The 24,872-nt window shown below is 35.5% G+C and overlaps 2 protein-coding genes across 2 annotated transcripts in view; one reads left to right on the top strand and one right to left on the bottom strand.

The window, feature by feature from the left end:
- Window positions 1–23,543, top strand: part of LOC138702823 (transcription initiation factor IIE subunit beta-like) — a 30,718-nt gene extending 7,175 nt beyond the window's left edge. The window contains exons 5-6 of the mRNA XM_069830135.1: window positions 3,752–3,925; window positions 7,070–23,543. Coding sequence (XP_069686236.1) covers window positions 3,752–3,925; window positions 7,070–7,213 — 318 coding nt within the window. The 3' untranslated portion in view covers window positions 7,214–23,543. The remainder of the gene's footprint in view (window positions 1–3,751; window positions 3,926–7,069) is intronic.
- Window positions 195–21,129, bottom strand: LOC138702822 (cilia- and flagella-associated protein 58-like). Its single transcript, XM_069830134.1, has 7 exons — window positions 20,884–21,129; window positions 19,109–19,259; window positions 16,855–17,033; window positions 15,189–15,361; window positions 12,843–13,005; window positions 8,873–9,097; window positions 195–1,010 (listed from the first exon to the last, which is right to left on the bottom strand). The coding sequence occupies exons 1-7, from the start codon at window positions 21,127–21,129 to the stop codon at window positions 981–983; spliced, it is 1,167 nt and encodes a 388-aa protein (XP_069686235.1). The 3' UTR covers window positions 195–980.
- Window positions 23,544–24,872: the final 1,329 nt, after the last annotated feature.

Genomic DNA, 24,872 nt, shown 5'->3' with positions numbered 1-24,872 from the left:
CAGTATTAACTTTAAAATAACAATAATAAAAAAAAATATTTATAATAATAAAAAAAAAAAGAGACTGAATACATAATCACAAACAGGAAAATACATTCTAGTATACAAGTATTAACTTAAAAAAAAAGAATTAATACATATGGATATAATCTCACAACTAAAGGAATGGTACAATTAGTATGATCAGCACAGCACGTGTTACATTGAGACAATGACAATTACCTAGATATTAATAATAATAATAATAATAATAATAATGATTTATTTTAGCTGGCAGAGTTAAGGCTGTAAGGCCTTCTCTTCCACTCAACCAGCAAAAAGTGTATATACATATGCATGAACTTACAAAGAATTCAACAATTTGATTTAGATGAGAGTTACATGTATACAAGAGTTATTTACGAATTAAACAACAAAATACTATGAACTATTAATTAAACACTGAAATAAACTGTGTAGCAGAATTAAGCTAAAATACATAGAATGATAATATATTTCAAATGATATTAGATAATAGAAGGAGATTATTATGAGACAATTTTGAAAATGCAGCACAATCAGGATGATGTCTAAAGAAAAAAGTAACAATGTAGTCAGTGATAGTTTAAATCAGTATGATTGGAGTGAAATGCTAATAAGGTTATCTTTTAAGCTGTTCTTAAAGGTGTTTGTTGTCTTGCAGCCCCTAATACTTAGTGTTAATGGAAAAATAAAGTAATGACTGTGTAAAATAATAATAATAATAATAATAATAATAATAATAATAATAATAATAAATAAAAATTATACATAAAAACTAGTTCTGTGCATTTAAAATATTTCTCAACAACCTAATTTTGAACAAATGAATGATGTTAATGATAATGATTTCTCGTACCATTCCTGGTCTTCTTCCTTGTTTTGGCTTTCGTGGCTTATCTCTCTGCTTTTCTGTGTTTTTCCACTTTTTCTTTTTATGCTCTTTCTTCTGACTTCTGTATTTACGCCTTGTCCTTTTCTTTCTGTTCCAACTGTAATGCATGACAATGTTCGGAAGGCAATTAGGAAATGAAAACTACAAAAACAATTGGTAATGATAGAATACCAAATTTTGTTACATCAGCTGCTTGTTTATGCGGATGATAAAGCAGCAAAGGTCTTGTTTGTATGTGGAATTCAGACTTTATTGTTCTAAAATACGGTATTCCCGAGCTTTGTGGCATAATATACCGGTATTGTGTAAGTGGAGATGAAATGGACGTTAGTTAAGCGAAAGAAATTGACACCTTCTTGACTAGCATAGCAATGTAGTGGGCCGACCTCTTCAGCTCACTCAACACGGCAGTGTACTACATTGCCGACTCTCTTAGTCAAAGATTCATTGCCACTAAATTCAATAACTCACTTTCTAGTTACAGACAAACATATCGAGGTCTACCTCAGGGCGCTGTCCTCAGCACAACTTTATTCAATATTTATATAAATGACTTACCCTCCCTATTAGAGGAATCAAACATGAAAACAGCACTATTTGCAGATGATATAGTTTTGTGGACTTCCGGATCTTACAGACATAGAGACAAAATTCAAAATTCTGCTCTTAAAGCTCTAAATCAACTACATGAATGGAATACATCAAATTTGATGACACTCAATTTAAGCAAAAGTAACTACCAAATATTTTCACTTGGTAAAAAAGAAAGAGAATTCAATATCCAATACAATGGCCAACACCTTCCTAGGACTTATGAATCCAAATATCTTGGAGTTATTTTCGATAGTAAGTTAACATGGAGCAACCATTTGAAATACATTTCTGAAAAAGCTCGTAAAAGATTCTCCCTTCTAAAAAGACTAGCAGGAAAGAAATGGGGATGCTCTAGGAATACTTTGAACACTACATACAAAATGTTTATACAGCCAGTGCTGATGTACTGTGGAGAAATTTTAATTACTTCACCTTTCATAAACGAAATAGAATATGTTCAAAACCACGCTTTCAGATTCATTACTGGTGGAATCAAAACAACTCCAATAGATTCTATGAGACTCCTCACTAATATTAACAGTATCAAAATGATAATAGAAGAAAAAGCACTGATTCAATACGTAAAACTTATCAGATTACCAGGAAACAATTGGCATTCATACAGTCCTCTCTGTAGATTGAAAACTCAAAAAAGTTTCATATCCATGGTTCACGAATTAAAACAGAAAATCAATATTCCGAATTTAAAAGAAAACTTACAAATTAAACCAAACCCTTTAACTCTATTAAATATAGAATATAATCTAAATTTAACAGAAGAAATACTAAAATCAGAAGTAAACACTGAAATACTAAAACAATTGTCTTTAGAGACAATTAATATTAGGTACCCTCACAAAACTGGCTTCATTTATACACTGACGGATCCTTGATCTCCAGAGAACAAGGTGCCGGTGCAGGTGTTACGTGCTGTCTCTTCTCACTTTATAGATCTCTTGGGTATGGAACAACAAGTTTTGATGGTGAAATCATTGCAATAAGTGAAAGTCTCAGGAATCTTCTATGCCACATCAATAAATTTAGGAATGCAGTTATATTGTCAGACTCCAAAGCAGCTATTCTATCAATAGTCTCTAAACACACACCTTCATCTCAAACAGCAGAAATAACTAAAATGCTCTCTCAATTAATATCACTCAATAAAAGAATTGTATTCCAATGGATACCATCCCAGTGTGGAATCCTGGGAAACGAGAATGCGGATGCTTTAGCAAAGAAGGGCAGCACTGCTACTTACAGACCTGTTACTAAATCGACGTATTACTCTGTGAAGAGATTTATTAAATCTAAATACTTAGACTTCAACAAACAAAATTTGATAACACAATCCCAAGGGGAAAAATGGAACTCTCTGCATCATAATCCACAGTTAATTCCCGATTTACCACGTAAATCGTCTGTAGCTGCATTTAGATTGGCAACAGGCCATGATTGTTTGGCCAAACACCTGCATAGAATTGGAATATATCAGTCCCCTAACTGCCCATTGTGCAACTCAAACCAAAAAATGGATTGGGAACACCTCAAAATCTGTGCTTCTGTGGCTGGCCATGATAATATCTTTGAAAAATATTGGAGTGCAAGAGGTCAAATGACTTTATTGTCAAACGCCTGGCATTAGAAAACAACAACAACAACATTGCCGACTGCGTCCTTAAATATCTCGTTATAGGCCCAGCCCCTATTTTTTTGTGGTGGTGAAATTTGGCAAAGAAATGTGGGGCTATACACGAGTAAATACGGCAGTTAAAGAAAATGAACCACAAGTAGTAATATGCAATTCATATCATGATAAAGAAGCTGAATTGTTACCCACTGTGTAAAATGTGTCATTAAAAACTGTGTGTCATCTTCGTGATACTCGCGTTTTCATAATTTCAATGTGATGTGTTTGTAGGAATGCTGTGTGTTAGTAGAGTTCTGCTTCTTGTCCCAAGGCTTGATAACCTAATGTTGAGCCGTCAAGTCCCTCCATTCTTGTCTACCTTGTGCTAATATTTTCTAATTCCTTGTGCCAAGAATCTTCTTTGTATCTCCCCCAAGGCATCAATCCACTTACTACTGTTTCTCCTACACATCTCTTGTCGCTGATTGTGCTGTATAGAATTTTCTTTGGAATGAATTAATTTTCCATTCGTTGGATGTGTCTTGTCGTGCTGTAGTTGCTACAGATATTTCTGGAATGAAGTGTTTGTCCTTCATTATTCACTTTTCTGTTTGTAGGCTTTGCAGAATGAGATCATATACATCTCTCGACCAATTGACAAGAAGAAGATTGTGTTCTACAATGACAAGACAGCAGCGCTGCCTGTGGATGACGAGTTCCAGAAGCTCTGGCGTTCCGTGGCAGTCGAGAGCATGGATGACCAGAAGATAGAGGAGTATCTGGAGAAGCAGGTGAGTGTAGCGAAGTCGAAGGCATTGTATGGGGGGAAATGACCGGTGATGTCATGTCTCTTCAAGAGGGTTTGGATTGCTTATGAAATATAGAACCACAGTACTTCTGTATAAAACAATTTTTTTTTATTTTGTTTATTTATTTAAATATACAGAATAAAGAATTTCATGTTGAAGATATACCGATAAGCTGTCACAATTTGACTATAATTATATGTATATTTACCGCCTTTGCTTATCATACAAAATGAATGAGTTAATTAGTCATATTTTCCTCATTAACGTTTTCGGTACGTGACTTGTACCATCTTCAGATGTTTGTATATTATTTTAATTGTAAACCAAGCCTGTGGGTGCATGTATCTGGACTGAAATGGTCAGTGTTTTTGTGTATGCTGTGCGGTGTCGGTGAAGTGTTGTCATGATTACACAAATGATCACCTTAACTCTTATATGCTATTTGGTACCACACTTTATCAAACTTGAATTGCAATGTTTCTGTCGTCGTTTAAAACACTATGTAAGACACTGTTTAAAAACTGTTTAAAACGATTTAAAAATATTTAAAAGCACTTAGTTTTTACATCACTTTGACTATGTGAAGTATGTGATCACTGCTGGTTGGAAGTTAGATGAGGCACTTGTGGTGATCTTGTTTAGCGTTGAGTTGGACGCAAGGTCGTGACATGACTATGTTTCTAAAAGTGATGTTGAGACACTTGTATTAGATTGATGGCTTATGTAATATTATAACAGGATGAAGATTGTCAGGTCCGTGGCTATAGTATCGCCTGGCGTGTCTGTAACAATATGATTAAATTAATTTATAAAGTTGGGGATGTTTGTAATTGTATTGGAAATTCCTTTGGTATGGTTAACTGCAGTGCCTATTATGTAAGAAAAGTAACTTACAGTTATGGATGTATTGGTCTGCTCGTGCTTGATGCTAGGCTGATACTAGAGCGAAGGACTTGTTCACAGTATTTTAGTTAGTTATAATATCTGTTTCCGGAAGTAGAGGGGGTGTCGGTGTAATCTGTGTGTGTGATTGTTTGGGCGGGAGTAGTTTGAATAAATTGAAGAGTGGGTTATTTATGTTGGCTATTTGTTTCAGGCGATACTATAGCCACGGACCTGACAATCTTCATCCTGTTATAATATTACATAAGCCATCAATCTAATACAAGTGTCTCAACATCACTTTTAGAAACATAGTCATGTCACGACCTTGCGTCCAACTCAACGCTAAACAAGATCACCACAAGTGCCTCATCTAACTTCCAACCAGCAGTGATCACATACTTCACATAGTCAAAGTGATGTAAAAACTAAGTGCTTTTAAATATTTTTAAATCGTTTTAAACAGTTTTTAAACAGTGTCTTACATAGTGTTTTAAACGACGACAGAAACATTGCAATTCAAGTTTGATAAAGTGTGGTACCAAATAGCATATAAGAGTTAAGGTGATCATTTGTGTAATCATGACAACACTTCACCGACACCGCACAGCATACACAAAAACACTGACCATTTCAGTCCAGATACATGCACCCACAGGCTTGGTTTACAATTAAAATAATATACAAACATCTGAAGATGGTACAAGTCACGTACCGAAAACGTTAATGAGGAAAATATGACTAATTAACTCATTCATTTTGTATGATAAGCAAAGGCGGTAAATATACATATAATTATAGTCAAAGAATAAAGAATATAATTACAAACAGGAGAAATAGAAATAAGATAATACAAGCAATATAAAAAGGAGATACAGTAGTATTAACATAATTTGAGGCCGAATGAGCGCGCTCGTGTTCGGTCGCAGTTCAGATATAATATTAATAGGCCTATAAGAGAATAGAAAATAAAATAGGAAATAGAATTAAAATTACAGTTACAGAAATTATATAATACAAGATTAATATAAGAGAAATATAGAAAATGAAAAATAAATAAATAAAATGAAATAGGAACTAAAATTTAAATTTCAGTGGCAGTGGAATTATATAATATATTAACACTAGAAGAGAATAATATCGCACGTGAAAAGTAGGACAATTTATATATATATATATTTGCGCTGGCCTTCTATATCCAAGGTTGCGGGTTCGATCCCGGGCCAGGTCGATGGCATTTAAGTGTGCTTAAATGCGACAGGCTCATGTCAGTAGATTTACTGGCATGTAAAAGAACTCCTGTGGGACAAAATTCCGGCACATCCGGCGACGCTGATATAACCTCTGCAGTTGCGAGCGTCGTTAAATAAACCATAACATTTTTATATATTTTTATTTAATCAAATTGAAGATATTAACACGTTTCTAATTTTCTTGTTATATGTTAGTGGGTTACATGTCAGAAGTTCTGGGTGTAATTTAGCTAAAGCATTGTACAACCGAGGGCCAAAATTAATGCTATGCTTTAGACCAGCAGATGTGAGACATTTAGGTTCTACTAATGTTGAATTAATATTTCGTCTTGTGTCATAATTGTGTGTCTGTAATACAAACTTATTACGATTTTTATGATAAAATTTTAACAGCGTATACTTATAAATTTGTTCAATATTAAATACATTAAATTCAGAATAAATTAATTTAATTGGATAATCGAAACGTTTCTTCAAACAAATTTTAATTATTCGTTTTTGTAGTAAATTTAACGGACTAAGATTAATTTTTGTACTTCCACCCCAAACAATTATACCATATTGAATGATGGACTGAATAATGGCCAAATAAACATTTCGTAGAACTCTAATGGGTAAGTAGCATCGAAATGAAATATTACATACTAGTAGGGTACCATTTAAAAATGCTGTCGATGACGTCATAACTTGCATAACAGTAGTCTCAAAAATATTTTATTTCGATAGAAATGTTCCTTTCTAAATACGAGATTTGATGCATCTGAGCTTTTCGTCTAAAATCCCTTCATTCAATTTTAATTGTAATTATGCGTAACTTTTGGAGCACCCTGTATATATATATAATATTTGTGTGTGTGTGTGTGTGTGTGTGAGTGAGTGAGTGAGTGAGTGAGAGAATTAAATGAATAAACAAACGAGTTGATAAGTATTAGTTAATAAATAAATTGACACGCTACGTTTATGCACTTACACATGTTGTGCTGGTTTCCAGGGAATCCGCTCCATGCAAGATCACGGACCCAAGAAGCCGATGCCCCACAAACGTAAGAAACCAAACCAGCGCAAGAAGCAGCTCAAGAAGCCGCGAGACAACGAGCACTTGGCTGACGTCCTGGAGACCTACGACGACAAGTGAAGACGGCGAAGTGAGAGTGGGATTATTTATTATGACGTGGTAGAGGAGGCTGACGCTGTTTTATACAGATGGCAGACCCTGTGCAAGGACGCAGTTTGTGCATTGTGTACAGAAGGTTGTATGTTGTATCATGTGTAATTGATGGAGCATACAACTCTGTTTTAATATACTGTGTCAAGAAAGCGTTGTAAGATTGCCCCCTTTACCTTGTCCGAGCATTTATCCAGCCTTGTACAATCATGCAGAACAAAATTGTGACGTGCTAATTGGAAGGTTATACCCAGCTTTGTAACTGAACAGGTAAATTAAATGCCGCATTCAAAATTCTAATGATAGCAATAGGCTGGGGAGTGCAAACAAGTGACTTTCTAGCTGGTCAATGAGCAATAACTATCATCTTCAAATAACAGTCATTTAATAGCAATGACATGACATACAACTAACAGCTTGGAAGTAACAGCAAACGTTAAAATAAAATTATTGATTAAAATCAATTATAAATATTTAAAAAGATTTTAACACAATGGCATAATTTAGTCATTCGTTCTTTCTTTTCTGCCCGAGGTCAGGTCCTTCATTGCAAACCCAGCATTCTTCAGCCTTCCCTTTTTTCCCCACGTTCATCATACTTTCCGTATACAATTTTATATCTTAACTAGATGACAAAAGCTTCTCAACCGAATAATAACACGCATTTCCCATATTTATTCTGCGTTTAATTTCCTCCCGAGTGTCATTTATATTTGTTACTGTTGCCCCAAGATATTTGAATTTTTCCACCTCTTCGAAAGATATATCTCCAATTTTTATAGTTCCATTTCGTACAATATTCTGGTCACGAGACATAATCATATACTCAGTCTGTTCGGGATTTATATCCAACCCTATCTCTTTACTTGCTTCAAGTAGAATTTCCTTGTTTTCCCTAAACGTTTGTGGATTTTCTGCTAACACATTCACGTCATCCGCATAGACAAGCAGCTGATGTAACCCGTTCAATTCCAAACCCTCTCTGTTATCCTGGACATTCCTAATGGCATATTCTAGAGCGAAGTTAAAAAGTAATAGTGATAGTACATCTCCCTGCTTTAGCCCGCAGTGAATTGGAAAAGCATCTGATAGAAACTGGCCTATACGGACTCTGTTGTAATTTTCGCTAGACACATTTGAATTAATCGAACTAGTTTCTTGGGAATACCAAATTCAATAAGAATATTATATAAAACGAGGGTACCACGAGAAAAACCTCCTGCAACGTCTGTTTTGTCCATCACAAATTTCATCGGGACCTGGCTGGGGATCGAACCTGGGTCACCTGCGCCAGTGCGCCAACACCTGACTCACAGATGAGGTTAACTTTCTTAATACATCTCTACTTTTTATTTTACCTTTCAATTCCTCTCCGGTAAGCTTAAATTTAGCGTCGCTTCCTTTTTATTAAAATACCCATTGCTAGTAAATCACATGATTTAGCTATTTGAACGTCCCTAATGATTAGGACATTCTCCTCACCCCATTGTTCAGCACAAGAATGAAGCTGGACACAATTTCGAAATATTGTGAGATTCTTACATATTCACTAGCAATTGAAAAAATCCATTCAGCACCTCTTTCGACCAATTTCTTAAGCTGGTATTCTGAACAATATGAGTAACAAACCTTTATTTTCTTTTCTTTTTCTCGAAGAGCATGTTGGGCTTCTTGGAGGCGGAGAGCTACGTCTGGTCCAGGCTGACGGGACAGGCGGTCCTTCAGATTTTGACATAAGTTCTGGGAGTCTTGTAGCTGGGCCTCTCGTTGACTTAGAGTTTCTGATATCGCCAGTAATCTCTTTTGTAGAACTTGATTCTTCTGGATCAGGTCGTATGTAGGCGGATCTGTCCCCTGTGTTCAAAGGGAAAGAACAATAAATACACAACTATCAAAGTACTTGCATTGTTATGTTATGTACCTCTTCATATACTGTAAAATAACAAGTGTAGAGGTTCTCTAAGACGATATACCAGATTTTCAATGTTTTTTCGACAGGAAAAAGAAAAATCATGGAAGATAGAAACAACTGTAATTCAAGAATGAGTAAAGCCCTGTATGTTCTTGCGAGGGGTATGCTTGAAATCCCCACAGAGCTTTCCAAGTCTGGTTTAAGATATAAAACATAAATTACAGCTATTTAAATTAAAATAAAATTTGCTATTAAAACACAATCACTTAGAGTTGTTTTACAATTAATATTATTAAGATGTAAGAATATTTCTGCAGACATTAAAAAAATGAGTAATTTAAATGATCCTCTCAGTGAGTGGTTACATATTTTACAGACGGATCCTATTTAACAAATAATGCAGGTAAGCGTAGTGGTGCTGCTGCAATTGTTCGCTTTCTTCCTTCTGTAGATTCAAACACTTATTTATTGGCTTTTAAGGAACCCGGAGGTTCATTGCCGCCCTCACATAAGCCCGCCATTGGTCCCTATCCTGAGCAAGGTTAATCCAGTCTCTACCATCGTATCCCACTTCCCTCAAATCCATTTTAATATTATCCTCCCATCTACGTCTCGACCTCCCCAAAGGTCTTTTTCCCTACGGCCTCCCACCTAACACTCTACAGTATATGCATTTCTGGATTCGTCCATACGTGCTACATGCCCTGCCCATCTCAAACGCCTGGATTTAATGTTCCTAATTATGTCAGGTGAAGAATACAATGCGTGCAGTTCTGTGTTGTTTGGGTCCAGGGAACATTCGTCTTTGATAGAAGAATAGATAGTTTAATATGCTACTTAATTTAAATTGTATTTAAATAATTAAAATTCTATCATTCTGGTCCAGAGACCACTCATTTGGTGTAAATATAATTCGTTTAACCTTTTTCTGAATTATTCTTTAATGCATCCTTTAATAAATCACTCCAAATTAATAGAGTTGATTGTGTAAAAATGTAAGAATTCACGATCTCCTATGCACTACTGCCATACAATGAATAAATTTGTTTTCCTTCCTACTAAAAAAAATAATATTTTGTATATAGCAGATACGGAACAACTACACTTTAATCTGAGGCGGCGGTGGAAATGTTTTGTATTGTTATTTTAAAACTCTTGTATATCCTTAAATGTCAGTCCTATCAAAATTATGCCTGGAATAAGACTTATCGGAAATCATTTTTAAGGAAACTTTTGTTATGTAACATTTTTCAAAAAAACCAATAATAAGCGAGATATTTCGGTTTATTTAATTCAGGTTCCCTTATAAATAAAGTATTTTGAATGCTATATAGCCTAAAATCTAAGTTGCAACGAACTTAATTTATATTCCAATTGTCATCGAAATCCGTTCAGCCATTATCGCGTGAAAAGGTAACAAACATCCAGACAGACAGACTTAAATATCAGTCCTATCAAAATTTTCCCTGGAATAAAACTTATCGAAAATAATTCTTAAAGAAACGTTTGTTATGTAACCTTTTTAACAAAAATCAATAATAAGCGAGATATTTCGGTTTATTAAATTCAGGCCCCTTTATAATCCCCCTTTTAAATAAAGTATTTTGAATGCCATATAGCCTAAAATCTACGTTACAACGAACTTAATTTATGTTCCAATTTTCACGGAAATCTGTTCAGCCATTATCGCGTGAAAAGGTAACAAACATCCAGACAGACAGACATACAAACAAAAATTAAAAAAAAAGCGATTTTCGGTTTCAGGATGATTAATTATACATGTTAACACCAATTATTTTTGGAAAATCGAAAATTACCAGAAAAATTTCGCTTACAGATTTATTATTAGTATAGATGATTTTCAATTATAACCCATTCATGTCACCTAGGGTACCTCTCTTGCTACTCCCATTGGGCATCAAATTCATGATTTATTTTGTACCTTCCATGTGACATTCTCTGGATATTTCCTGATCAGGAAAGCTCCTTACTTTCTCTTTCATCTAGGATTTTCCCCTCTTGTAAGTATTCACAGTATTCGATAATAGTTATTTATGGTACTTGTGAGGTAAGTGCATAAGTGCCATACGTAATTTTATCCATGACCATAACGAAATAGTAATATACGTTACAAGAGCGGTATGTTGACGTTTTCATGTTCGAGGAAATGATTGAAAAAGCGAAAGGTAGTTGAGCTGTTTTAATTTCCGAGAACATGAAAACAAACATACCGCTCGTGTATCGTACATTATTTTGTGCGAAGATCGTTTATTACATACATGAAAGACGAATTTCTAATTAGTTGCAATGAAATCTCCATGTTGGTTTCTGTTTAATGACGGCAACTTCGGAAAACCAAAATATCTTTCTTCAACATTGTTGCTATAAAATGTTTTCTGTGTTTACTATACTCCAGCAGGACGTGATATACGTCTGTCTTTTTTTTCCCCCAGTCTATAAATGCGAACTTAAAACAAACGGTAAGGTTATGTAATGATTTATTTTTCATTTTAATATTTTAACAATATTATTTATATAACATATTGCAGTAATAACATTGGCATCTGGAATCTTGTTGATTTTTACACGGCTTCCTTAATGTTACTTGTATCAGGAATGCAATAAGTTTCGTGGAGTAGTAGACTTTACTTAATTTTTGCAAATATTTAAAAACAGTAATTAACATTGCAATTTAGGTGAAATTGCAGTGGTAAGTTTCCAATTTATAATTATTACTATGTTAAACGTCTCTAAAAATAATATGTTAAAAGCCTAAAGCAGTGAAATGAATGTCGCGCTTAAGCGGTAAGAAGAGGGAAATTGTTATGTGTGTTACGTTGGGAATACTGAATGTGGTGTTTCACACTTACCGCGTATTGGTTCTGTGCGGAAAACAAGCAAATACGCACGATCTCGCACAAAATTTTTTTTATAAAAGTAAATATGTTGAAAATAAGTCCTAATATACTCGCATACCATGGCATGGATTTTAGAATCGATACGTGTACTAGGTAGGTCATGATGTAGGAGGCCATGATTAGTGAAGAATGGTATCTAAGGCGTTGGATAAATAACAAATTATAATTAATTATATAATTTTAATTTATATTTTTTCATTTTAAACGTGTATTTTCATTTTTTGAAGTTTCAGGGATTATTTAGAAGTGTGCACGAGACTAATGTGATTAAAATAATTTCACATTTTACTTCTGTAAACTTAGAGGAATATTAAAACGTAATTAATTATCGTGTCTGTTTAACTCAGTTGACTAGTAACTAATATAATAACTTCTTGAGTAATAGTTGAATGGAAAAGTATACGTGTATACCCGGGTACTAGGAAAATCCTAATGAACTGTGAGATAAAGTTCAAACTGTGAGGTAAAGTCTTTATCTCACTAGTGGAATAAAGTAATGTTGAACAAAAGCCTACTTTACAAACGCAAAACTATTTAGTAAAGGCATGTTTTTCGTTATGGTCATGGATAATAAATTTTATCTCCATATTTTTCAGCATATCATATCCTACCAAATATGAATAAAATTCGTAAAAAGCCTTAGGTGTAAATTGAGAACAGAGACAGACAGACAAAATCGGAAAACAATGTTCTGTTACACAACGATAATAATTTTGAAAAAGATAATATGAAAAAATACAGTGGACATATTTCACAAAGACGCTCTCACTTCTAGAACTCTCCACCGGTGGACATTGGTTTGAGTTTGTAACTCTTCTTCTAGGGCGCGGCATTTTGATCTTTCTCTTGTGACGTCTCTTTCGAGATTCAGAATCTGGCGCCGCATGTCAGTTGTGTTCGCGATGTTGCAGGTTTGGACGTTTTTCTCGTGTCTGAAAATATTTGAAAACGTTTTCATATAATATACAGAGGGTGGCGAAAAAATGTATACACACTTTGACAGGAGATATCTATTTAATATATTTTAAAGTTGGACCGAAAAACAACAGAAATGTGTAGTATGATGTTCTGTAAACAAATGAAACTCACATATGTTATGCCAGCATTGCTGTGCGACAGGTCAATCAACAACAAAAAGGAGCCAAGATTATTGTTTGAACAGCGGAAAGCAATTTTGTAGTGTATTGGAGAACCGAGAATGTTTTAGAAAGTTCAACGGCAATGGAGACGTGAGTACACAACAGAACGACCAACGCGATTAACAATTGCACGCATACTTACTTACTGGCTTTTAAGGAACCCGGAGGTTCATTGCCGCCCTCACATAAGCCCGCCATTGGTCCCTATCCTGAGCAAGATTAATCCAGTCTCTATCATCATATCCCACCTACGTCTCGGCCTCCCTAATGGTCTTTTTCCCCTTCGGCCTCCCAACTAACACTCTATATGCATTTCTCGATTCGCCCATATGTGCTACATGCCCTGCCCATCTCAGACGTCTGGATTTAATGTTCCTAATTATGTCAGGTGACGAATACAATGCGTGCAATTCTGTGTTGTGTAACTTTCTCCATTCTCCTGTAACTTCATCCCTCTTAGCCCCGAATATTTTCCTAAGCACCTTATTCTCAAACACCCTTAATTTCTATTCCTCTCTCAAAGTGAGAGTCCAAGTTTCACAACCATACAGAACGACCGGTAATATAACTGTTTTATAAATTCTAACTTTCAGATTTTTCGACAGCAGACTGGATGATAAAAGTTTCTCAATCGAATAATAACAGGCATTTCCCATATTTATTCTGTATTTAATTTTCTCGCTAGTGTTATTTATATTTGTTACTGTTGCTCCAAGATATTTGAACTTCTCCACCTCTTCAAAGGATAAATTTCCAATTTTTATATTTCCATTTCGTACAATATTCTGGTCACGAGACATAATCATATACTTTGTCTTTTCGGGATTTACTTCCAAACCTATCACTTTACTTGCTTCCAGTAAAATTTCCGTCTTTTCCCAAATCGTTTGTGGATTTTCTCCTAACATATTCACATCATCCGCATAGACAAGCAGCTGATGTAACCCTCTCTGTTATCCTGGACATTCCTAATGGCATATTCTAGATCAAAGTTAAAAAGTAAAGGTGATAGTGCATCTCCTTGCTTTAGCCCGCAGTGAATTGGAAACGCATCTGACAGAAACTGACCTACACGGACTCTGCTGTATGTTTCACTGAGACACATTTTAATTAATCGAACTAGTTTCTTGGGAATACCAAATTCAATAAGAATATCATATAATACTTCCCTCTTAACCGAGTCATATGCCTTTTTGAAATCTATGAATAACTGATGTACTGTACCCTTATACTCCCATTTTTTCTCCATTATCTGTCGAATAAAAAAAATCTGATCAATAGTTGATCTATTACGCCTAAAACCGCACTGATGATCCCCAATAATTTCATCTACATATGGAGTTAATCGTCTCAAAAGAATATTGGACAAAATTTTGTACGACGTCAACAAAAGTGATATTCCTCGAAAGTTACTACAGTTAGTCTTGTCCCCCTTCTTAAAAACAGGTACGATTATGGACTCCTTCCATTGATATGGTACAATTTCCTTCTCCCAAATAGCAAGTACAAGCTTATAAATTTCGCTATATAATGCGCTTCCACCTTCTTGTATTAATTCTGCAGGAATTTAATCGATACCTGGAGACCTATAATTTTTCAGATTTTCTATCGCAATTTCGACTTCAGAAAGTGTGGGTTCGGGTACAAATGGCTCAGCAGTTTGTATTTCAATTTCGTACCGATCATTTCTATTTGGCCTATGTATATTTAGGAGTTGTCCAAAATAGTTTTTCCATCTGCTCAGGATTGAATCAGCGTCTGCAAGCAAGTCACCATTCTCATCCTTGATCACGTTTACCCTTGCCTGATATCCATTCTTGAATTCCTTTATGCCCTTATATAAATCTCTAATGTAAATCTCTAAATAACCTACTAAAAAAAAAAGGTATTTGTCACAATAAAACTGAAACATGATCCCACAGATAGGAACTTATCAATGAAGTGCTGAGACAGGCAGGCATGCAATGGACACTTACCTCAGTTTTTTTACTTCTATCTTCAGTAGACGAACGTCTTCAAGTCTCTCTTGATATTGTATATCGCCTTGTTGTACTCGGCTCTCCAGGACTCTTTCTCTCTCTTGTAGCAAAGACAGTTCGTCGTTTCGTCTGACCATTTGCGTTCCCAGCATATCTTTTTCTTTCATTGTCTGAAAAGAAGCTTGTCATGTAACACTATTTATCACCGGTTTATGCAGTCTGATTGGAATTAAATTCCTTTTCTTTACTTACTTACTTACTGACTTTTAAGGAAACCAGGAAGTTCATTGCCGCCCTCACACAAGCCTGCCATTGGTCCCTATCCTCAGCAAGATTAACCCAGTCTCTACCATCATATTCCACCTCCCTCAAATCCATTTTAATATTATCTTCCCATCTACGTCTCGGCCTCCCAAAAGGTCTTTTCCCCTCTGGCTTCCCAACTAACACTCCATATGCATTTCTGGATTCGCCCATACGTACTACATGCCCTGCCCATCTCAAACGTCTGGATTTAATGTTCCTAATTATGTCAGCTGAAGAATACAATGCGTGCAGTTCTGTGTTGTGTAACTTTCTCCATTCTCCTGTAACTTCATCCCTCTTATCCCCAGATATTTTCCTAAGAACCTTATTCTCAAATACACTTAATCTCTGTTCCTCTCTCAAAGCGATAGTCCAAGTTTCACAGCCATACAGAACAACCGGTAATATAACTGTTTTATTAATTGTAACTTTCAGATTTTTTTGACAGCAGACTAGATGACAAAAGCTTCTCAACCGAATAATAACAGGCATTTCCCATATTTATTGTGCGTTTAATTTCCTCCCCAGTGTCATTTATATTTATTACTGTTGCTCCCAGATATTTGAATTTTTCCACCTCTTCCAAGGATAAATCTCCAACTTTTATAGTTCCATTTCGTACAATATTCTGGTCACGCGATATAATCATATACTTTGTCTTTTCGGGATTTACTTCCAACCCTATCTCTTTACTTGTTTCAAGTAGAATTTCCGCGTTTTCCCTAATCGTTTGTGGATTTTCTCCTAACATATTCACGTCATCCGCATAGACAAGAAGCTGATGTAACCCGTTCAATTCCAAACCCTGCCTGTTATCCTGAACTTTCCTAATGGCATATTCTAGAGCGAAGTTAAAAAGTAAAGGTGATAGTGCATCTCCCTGCTTTAGCCCGCAGTGAATTGGAAAAGCATCAGATAGAAACTGGCCTATACGTACTCTGCTGTAAGTTTCACTGAGACACATTTTAGTTAATCGAACTAGTTTCTTGGGAATACCAAATTCAATAAGAATATTATATAAAACTTCTCTCTTAACCGAGTCATACGCCTTTTTGAAAACTATGAATAACTGATGTACGTGAACTAAATATTTTTTAAATAACGTTAGGGGAAAGGAATACATTAATCATTGCGCACTAGAAAATTCCTGTTCCGTTCAAACTGAAGCAAGGAAGTTCCCACCGTACAATTACTTGCCTGTACTTTTAATCCTTCTTCATCCATTAGATGTATTAGTTTACCGTTTATCAATTAAATTGTATGAAATAAGAGGCATCATCAACTGGTAAAGACCTGAGTGTGTTAGATATCTATATCAGAAGTAACCAACAAAACTTGGACACAGAATTATTTGTACCTCTTCCAGTTCCCTTTTCAGATTTTGTCTTTCCTCGTGAGCATCCTGAAGACTTTTCTGGAGGTTCCTCTCTTTCACATCAAGGGCGGCATTTTGTTCTTTGAGTGATTTCAACTCCGCATTTGTTTTATTCACTTCTCGTTTTAGGTGGGTTTTCTCCTTCTCACTTTTCTGCAATGCTATAATAGAGTTTAAAAGATTTTAATTTGCACATATTTATTTCTCCTTCGCTGTGTGCTGCTACTGATAAGAAGCACAAAATAGAAAACAAAGTTATTCTGAATAATTTCAGGGGAAAAATTGTTCCGGGGCCAGGTATCGATCCCGGGACCTCTGGTTGAACGTACCAGCGCTCTACCAACTGAGCTACCCGGGAACTCCACCCGACACCGTCTCAACTTTTCCCTTTATATTCACACAACTCGCGTGGGCTGACGAAATGCCAGAGACCCACATCGAGTGCACACAATCTCTGTGTGACTTGGAATTGTGGTTTTCTGTTAACGTACACAGTGACGTATATATTATGCAAATCTAGCCTTTCAGGTGAAGCTCCCTGTGAAGCAGATTTCAATAATATCAGGGGAAAAATTGTTCCTGGGCCGGGTATCGATCCCGGGACCTCTGGTTTAATGTACCAGCGCTCTAAGTGAAGTCTTTATGAACTTTCAATTTATTTAGGACAATATATATATATATATATATATATATATATATACACACACACACTGTATATATAAAAAACTATTCTATAATCAACGGACTGTCTAATCATCTTAAATCTCCTCAAACCCTGTGTAGGTGTCTGTTAATCCTTAGTCAAAAGATAAGACGGAGTTTTACGAAATACGAACATTAAGGGCCGATTGTATAAACCATTAAATCTTAGATCAGAGGTTAAATTGATCCTCGTTGTAGCTGAACTTGGAATTTTGTGTTGTATAAAGTCTAATCTGAGATTAATTTGTCTTAAACTAAAGTCAATTTTGACTGAAGAAGTTTCTCCGATTAAGTTATATGATCCAAGTTCAGTTATTTTCTTTCTGTTTGAAATATACGAGTGGCAGATTGTGTTAAAAGAATAACCATTATTATTAATATATATATATATGTTTCAATTTCTTGCCTTAATACACAAACATTCTTATATTTTATAAGGCTTTATCGTGTTCAGCAGTATCAAATTACATAACCTATAATTATATTATGTTTATAACAACCATGAATTATTAATGGATATGATGGGTACATTCATAAATTTTTAATTAACTTTTTTACTAAAGGAAAATTGTCGTTTTATAAAGCTTTTATAGTTCTATTTCGTACAATATTCTGGTCACGAGACATAATCATATACTTTGTCTTTTCGGCATTTACTTCCAAACCGATCGCTCTACTTGCTTCAAGTAAAATTTCCGTGTTTTCCCTAATCGTTTGTGTATTTTCTCACAAACTTAAAATATTAAAATGTTCATGGATCCTGAATGTGTGTATCCATAGTGATCTAGTTAGAAAAAAAAAATGAACATTTTAATTTAACTTATAGTTTTGCGATTTTCCAACACTTTATTTCCGAAATGTCTCCTTTTGCAAATTGACCACAGTTATCACATGCTTACGTTGCATGAAGATTATATACTTGTGTGTGTGTGTGTGTGTGTGTGAGGAAGAGGGTTTGCATCATTTCGTGATAAGGTTTCAAACATTCGTTCTCTACCATTCTGTAATTATGTTCAGACTATCGAGTGGATTGGAGAGACCCATAACTCTGAGCCACGTGTATAAAACACGGTCTTTTTCTCCTGTGTGCTGATATCATAATCCGCCGCTCGACTCCAGGCAGAGCTGTCTCCTTGCTTCTTGTAAGCATCATTGTGGCGACGCGATATGAGCAGGGAGACAAATGAAAGCATTGACTTGTGTATAAGATGCAAAAAAAAGACATGATGACGTAATATAGGCCTATGTGTACTAAAGTAATCCGGGCATAGAACTAGGTCACTGCAGCGTGCCAAAAAGGCAGGAGAAATTCCGACTTTTAACATAAAAATCAGTAGAACAGTACATTCAATGGAAAAACAGGAAATCTCCTGCTAAATCAGTAGGTATGGCAACACTGCATTGAGATCAGCTGCCAAAATCGGCGCCTCCGACTATACCGAAAATAGCTATACCATCTCTTATCATAATACAGTGCAACTATCAACAATATTCTCTTGAAAGAGATAAATAATAATAATTGAATAAATATTACCTATCTTATCTCTCGCCAGTTGTCCCTCTTTCATAGCGATGTCCTCATTTCTTTGTTTCGCAGCGTGGTTCATCTCCTTGATTTTCTGTCTCAACTCCAGGATCTCCTCCTTGTGCTGTTTTTCTGCATGTCTCATCTCCAGGATCTCATTCTGTACACATGAAAAATTAGAGCGGTGATTAGTATTACAATAATCCTAATATTCTTTATCTTAGTGCTCAACCAGCCAAGGATTAAAACTTGAATGTCACATAGTATCACGGAGACCTGACTATCCAACGCGTAATACAAAGAAATCATATACATTCTAGTGAAAATGAATTACTTATTGCATTACGAATTTAGAATTTATAAAACAGATATATTACCACTTGTTCTGTATGGTTTTTAAATTTAGAATCTCACTTTGAGAGAGAAACAGAGGCTAAGGGGTTTGAAAATAAGGTGCTTACTTACTTACTGGCTTTTAAGGAACCCGGAGGTTCATAAGCCCGCCATTGGTCCCTATCCTGAGCAAGATTAATCCAGTCTCTACCATCATATCCCACCTCCCTCAAATCCATTTTAATATTATCTTCCAACCTACGCCTCGGCCTCCCCAAAGGTCTTTTTCCCTCCGGCCTCCCAACTAACACTCTATATGCATTTCTGGATTCGCCCATACGTGGTACATGCCCTGCCCATCTCAAACGTCTGGATTTAATGTTCCTAATTATGTCAGGTGAAGAATACAATGCGTGCAGTTCTGTGTTGTGTAACTTTCTCCATTCTCCTGTAACTTCATCCCTCTTAGCCCCAAATATTTTCCTAAGAACCTTATTTTCAAACACCCTTAATCTCTGTTCCTCTCTCAAAGTGAGAGTCTAAGTTTCACAACCATACAGAACAACCGGTAATATAACTGTTTTATAAATTCTAACTTTCAGATTTTTTTGCAGCAGACTGGATGACAAAAGCTTCTCAACCGAATAATAACACGCTTTTCCCATATTTATTCTGCGTTTAATTTCCTCCAGAGTGTCATTTGTATTTGTTACTCTTGCTCCAAGATACAGTATTTGAATTTTTCCACCTCTTCGAAAGATAAATCTCCAATTTTTTTAGTTCCATGTCGTACAATATTCTGGTCACGAGACATAATCATATACTTAGTCTTTTCGGGATTTACTTCCAACACTATCGCTTTACTTGCTTCAACTAGATATCTCGGATATTGCCCCTCACGTTATTAACATCCAACTCTTCCTCAGCTTCGTCAGCAGTTGCCAAAGCAGCAAACCTATTTGAAATTTCAACCTGATAATTTTGCTTAGTTTCCTCGCCCTTTAATTTCAAAATATTGAATCTAGTAATATTAGCTTGTTGCTCTACTCGCTTGGCTACTGATAGTCTTTCTCTTAATTCTCCAATTACCAAAAAATGGTCAGAATTACAGTCTGCCCCCCCTGAAAGTTCGAATGTCTACTATACTAGTATAATGTATTTATACATAATTTGTACATACCGGTAGCCTTAAAGTTGGCAACATTTTATGTATTCCACAACTAGTTTAGGCATCACTGATATTACATAATACCGTAATGTCTTTTTTTTTTACTCTGTCTACCCTAAATACCTCTGTAGCTAACTGAAGCACAGTGATTTTGAGATTTGTGAATATAAATCAGGGGAATGAAACACTGATCACGAATTCTACCAACTCCTTTACTGAAAACAAATGAGCATTTTTAATATGTTTTCACAGTAAAAGTTACAGGTAGGTAGTTGTATCTTACCTCGGCCTCATTCAATTGTTTGCTGAAAGCACGCCGTTCTTTCTTGGCTCCATCAAGGCGGTTTTGCTGTATTTGGAATTTTCTGTTTTCTTCTACCAACTTGTTGTCGTGGTCTAAGATTTCTTGTTCTTTTAGTATCACTTTGTGTTCCGCCACTTCTACTTTATGTGACAACTCCCTGTTTTCAAGCATATATCTATAACAGATATGAAATGGTGAACTTAATGTTTGGAATACCAGAACCATTTACATCAAAATTTTGTTAAGAAAAATTGACAATAAGAAATCATTTTACTGCTACAAAATAGTATACTGAACATTCTAAAAAGAAACTCTCAAAATAAAAGTTGATATGGTAATGATATGTTTACTTGATTTAAAGTTGAATTTCTCTACATTCATCAGCATGAAATAAACAGCGTTTTGCAAGTGATGCATACCTTCTTACAATTACACAACAGTACCAAATGTAAATTTTATATCTCGAATTTTAAGAACTTGTACTCACGTGTATTTTTTAATCCCTCCCCACCATCCCCAACCGCAGCACTCTTAACTTTATCGTTAACTTACTTACTTACTGGCTTTTAAGGAACTTGGAGGTTCATTGCCGCCCTCACATAAGCCCGCCGTTGGTCCCTATCCTGTGCAAGATTAATCCAGTCTCTATCATCATATCCCACCTCCCTCAAATCCATTTTAATATTATCTTCCCATCTACGTCTCGGCCTCCCCAAAGGTCTTTTTCCCTCCGGCCTCCCAACTAACACTCTATACGCATTTCTGGATTCGCCCATACGTGCTACATGCCCTGCCCATCTCAGACATTTGAATTTAATGTTCCTAATTATGTCAGTTGAAGAATACAATGCGTAAATCAAGATCAGTTGGAAAGACATTGAAAATGACACCTCACCAGTGTCGAAACAGGACCCATCTGTCATAAGGTACATAACCTCTTTAAAATTATAACACTTTTAACATGTCAACTAAGAAAGTTTTATGATTTTTTAATTCTCATCAATAAGAAGAATTGTAATTTTATTAACATGAATTGACGCACGACCAGCAGAAGATTCTTATATCATTACTAGCCCTACCCGTGCGCTCCGCTGCACCCGTTAGAAATAAATATAAAGTAATTACATAATTAAAATAGGACATTTGATCCAGGGAACATTCGTGTTTGATATAAGGATAAATCGTTTATTATGTTACTTAATTTAAATTGTATTTGCATAATTAAAATGCGATCATTTTGATCCAGAGACACTCATTTGGTCATAAAAATTATTTTAGGAAATACAGGAAACGAATGTACAGAATAGCCTATCAAGTTTTCTGTGCATAAGAAGCTATTTTAATCTTGACTGTCCGTGATTCACTCAGAAGTTGCTGTAATAACATTATAGCATTATGTCCATCTAGAGAAACTACACTTTCCAATGATGAATTAATAATTAATTATACAAATCGGTTAATTTAGCTTAAGATATTACTTCATACAAACACAGAAACATTATCTGTAGGCTATCTTTCATAGCTTTCGATTGTTGCTGTCCAAGGCCCCTTAGAGACGAAGTCATTTGTTTTTTAATTCATTACACGGCCTTAGATGGCAGTTATTTTAATTTTAAAACTCATTTATCTCATTAAATATCAGTCCTATCAAAATTTTTCAAGGAATAAAACTTATCGGAAATTATTTTTAAAGAAACTTTTGTTATGTAACATTTTTCACAAAAATCAATAATAAGCGAGATATTTCGATTTATTTAATTCAGGCCCCCTTATAAATAATGCATTTTGAATGCCATATAGCCTAAAATCTAAGTTACAACGAACTTAATTTATATTCCAAATTTCATCGAAATCCGTTCAGCCATTATCGCGTGAAAAGGTAACAAACATACAGACAGACAGACATACAAACAAAAATTTCAAAAAAGCGATTTTCGGTTTCAGGGTGGTTAATTATATATGTTAGGACCAATTATTTTTGGAAAATCGAAAATTACCAGAAAAATTTCGGCTACAGATTTATTATTAGTATAGATGTTGTCTGTCATCTGATATCTTCTTCTGCCCCGAACTCTTCTCCCGTTCACCATTCCTTCCAGTGCATCCTCCAGTAGACAGTTTCTTCTCAGCCAATTCCTTTTTCTCTTCCTGATGAGTTTCAGCATCATTCTTTCTTCACCCTTCATTTCTTATTCTGTCTGTCCATTTCAGTGCTCCATTCTTTTCCATATCCACATTTGAAATGCTTCCTCTTTCCTTAGTTCTTCCAGAGGCCCTCACAGTGCCTGTTTCCTCAAATAGTTCAGACCGTCTATGGACGTTTTTCTCATGCGGTGGTCTTTAATGGTACCCTCGTTTGAATCACTATTGCACCAGAAAAATGGACTGATTTCCGCCAGCTATGAGACACATGTAGGTTTCTCTAGTATAGTCATTGCCTTCCACAGCACAAAATGCACCGTCATTCTGCGTCATGGCGGACCAATTGTTTGCTTATATAGCAAGAATAATCAAGGTGGTGCTTAGTCCCAAAATTCAGCACTCTACAGCATTGTGATCTCTTGCAGTTAATGAATTAAAAAATGACGAAATCTGTTCAATTTCCTGAATTTAATAAAAAGTTTTATTGAACATTTTGAGTAACTTGTGTTTCAGAGTGACCTTACAGCCATTCTCAGGGATCCTATATGTATTACAGTTGAAATTCCAGAAGTGAGGCTTGTCCTCATCTGGGGAAATTGATTCTTTGGCGTGAGCACATTAGATGGAGGTCCCACGCCGTGGCGTCGCGGCCTAAGGCATCCTGCCTAGGACTCGCGTTACGGAATGCGCGCTGGTTCGAGTCCTCATGGGGGAAGAAAGTTTCTCATGAAATTTCGGCCAGTGTATGGGACCGGTGCCCACCCAGCATCGTGATGCACTTGGGGAGCTACGATAGGTAGCAAAATCCGGTTGCGAATGCCAGCTATAACGACCTGGAGGGATCATTGTGCTAACCACACGATACCTCCATTCTGGTTGGATGATCATCCATCTCTGCTTCGGCATGTGAGCGTGAGGCCAGCAGGCGTCTGGTCGGTCTAGGCCCTTCACAGGCTGTAGCGCCACGGATTATTATTATTATTATTATTATTACATTAGAAGGAGAGACAGGATGGTGGCAGAAAGGTCTATTTATGAAGAACAATAGGAAATATACACACATACAAAACTCAAACTGAATTTGAGAATGCATTATTTTATCACAGCATAACCAATTGCAAAAACATCCTCACCTCTACCTACCAAGACACCAAGCAAGAAGAAACCAGAAGAAAGCCCAAGACCTCACTAGAAGTTTGATAATGGCATGAAGTTCCTTCCAAAACTAGTAATTGAGGTAAAGCACCGTACTAATTTCATTGTTTAACACAGTGAAGCTATAAAAATTATTGTAAATTTAACAATTTTAACCTTGTCATTAGTTAGGTTGCCTTAAAATGTATAAGTTACTTGTTCTTTTAATACCTGTGAATGTAGAACAGACATGTCGTTATGAAACCATTTTAATTTATCAAATAAACAACACAGTAATTTTTTATGCGCAAAGTTTTACTATAGATTACATGAACATAATTTAAATTTGCATCAATACAGTTCGTTTTTGCATTCGAAAAAAGAAGTCCACTGCATAATATAGACCTTAATGTTTATTCTTATTTTGTCTTTCAGTAAATCCAGAACGGAATCGTGGTATATGCTACATTGGTGAAGATAACCTCACATGATCACCTGTATCACCAAACATGCAGCCCACTACCCAGTTCACTGTGGAATTTTCTTCAAGAAGTTGGTAAGAGAATTGAATCTATATAAAAATACTTATAAATATATTTCACTTTTATAAATTATGCTATGAAGTCTGTTCACTTAATGTTAGGGACATAACAGCTGAAGTGAATGAATGAAGAAAACAGGTAATACACAAA

This window comes from Periplaneta americana, chromosome 7 (assembly GCF_040183065.1).
Source record: "Periplaneta americana isolate PAMFEO1 chromosome 7, P.americana_PAMFEO1_priV1, whole genome shotgun sequence".
Lineage (NCBI taxonomy): Eukaryota > Metazoa > Arthropoda > Insecta > Blattodea > Blattidae > Periplaneta > Periplaneta americana.
This window is presented reverse-complemented; position numbering and strand designations above follow the sequence as displayed.

What these genes read in the sequence shown, in the direction of transcription:
- LOC138702822 (XM_069830134.1), bottom strand. Translation starts at nt 21,129, where the DNA reads ATGGTTCTGGTATTCCAAACATTAAGTTCACCATTTCATATCTGTTAT. An exon ending in TGAAAAGGGAACTGGAAGAG is followed by an intron (nt 15,362 to 16,854) that starts GTACAAATAATT and finishes GCTTCTTTTCAG; the next exon opens with ACAATGAAAGAAAAAGATAT. An exon ending in ACCGGTGGAGAGTTCTAGAA is followed by an intron (nt 9,098 to 12,842) that starts GTGAGAGCGTCT and finishes CTTTGAACACAG; the next exon opens with GGGACAGATCCGCCTACATA.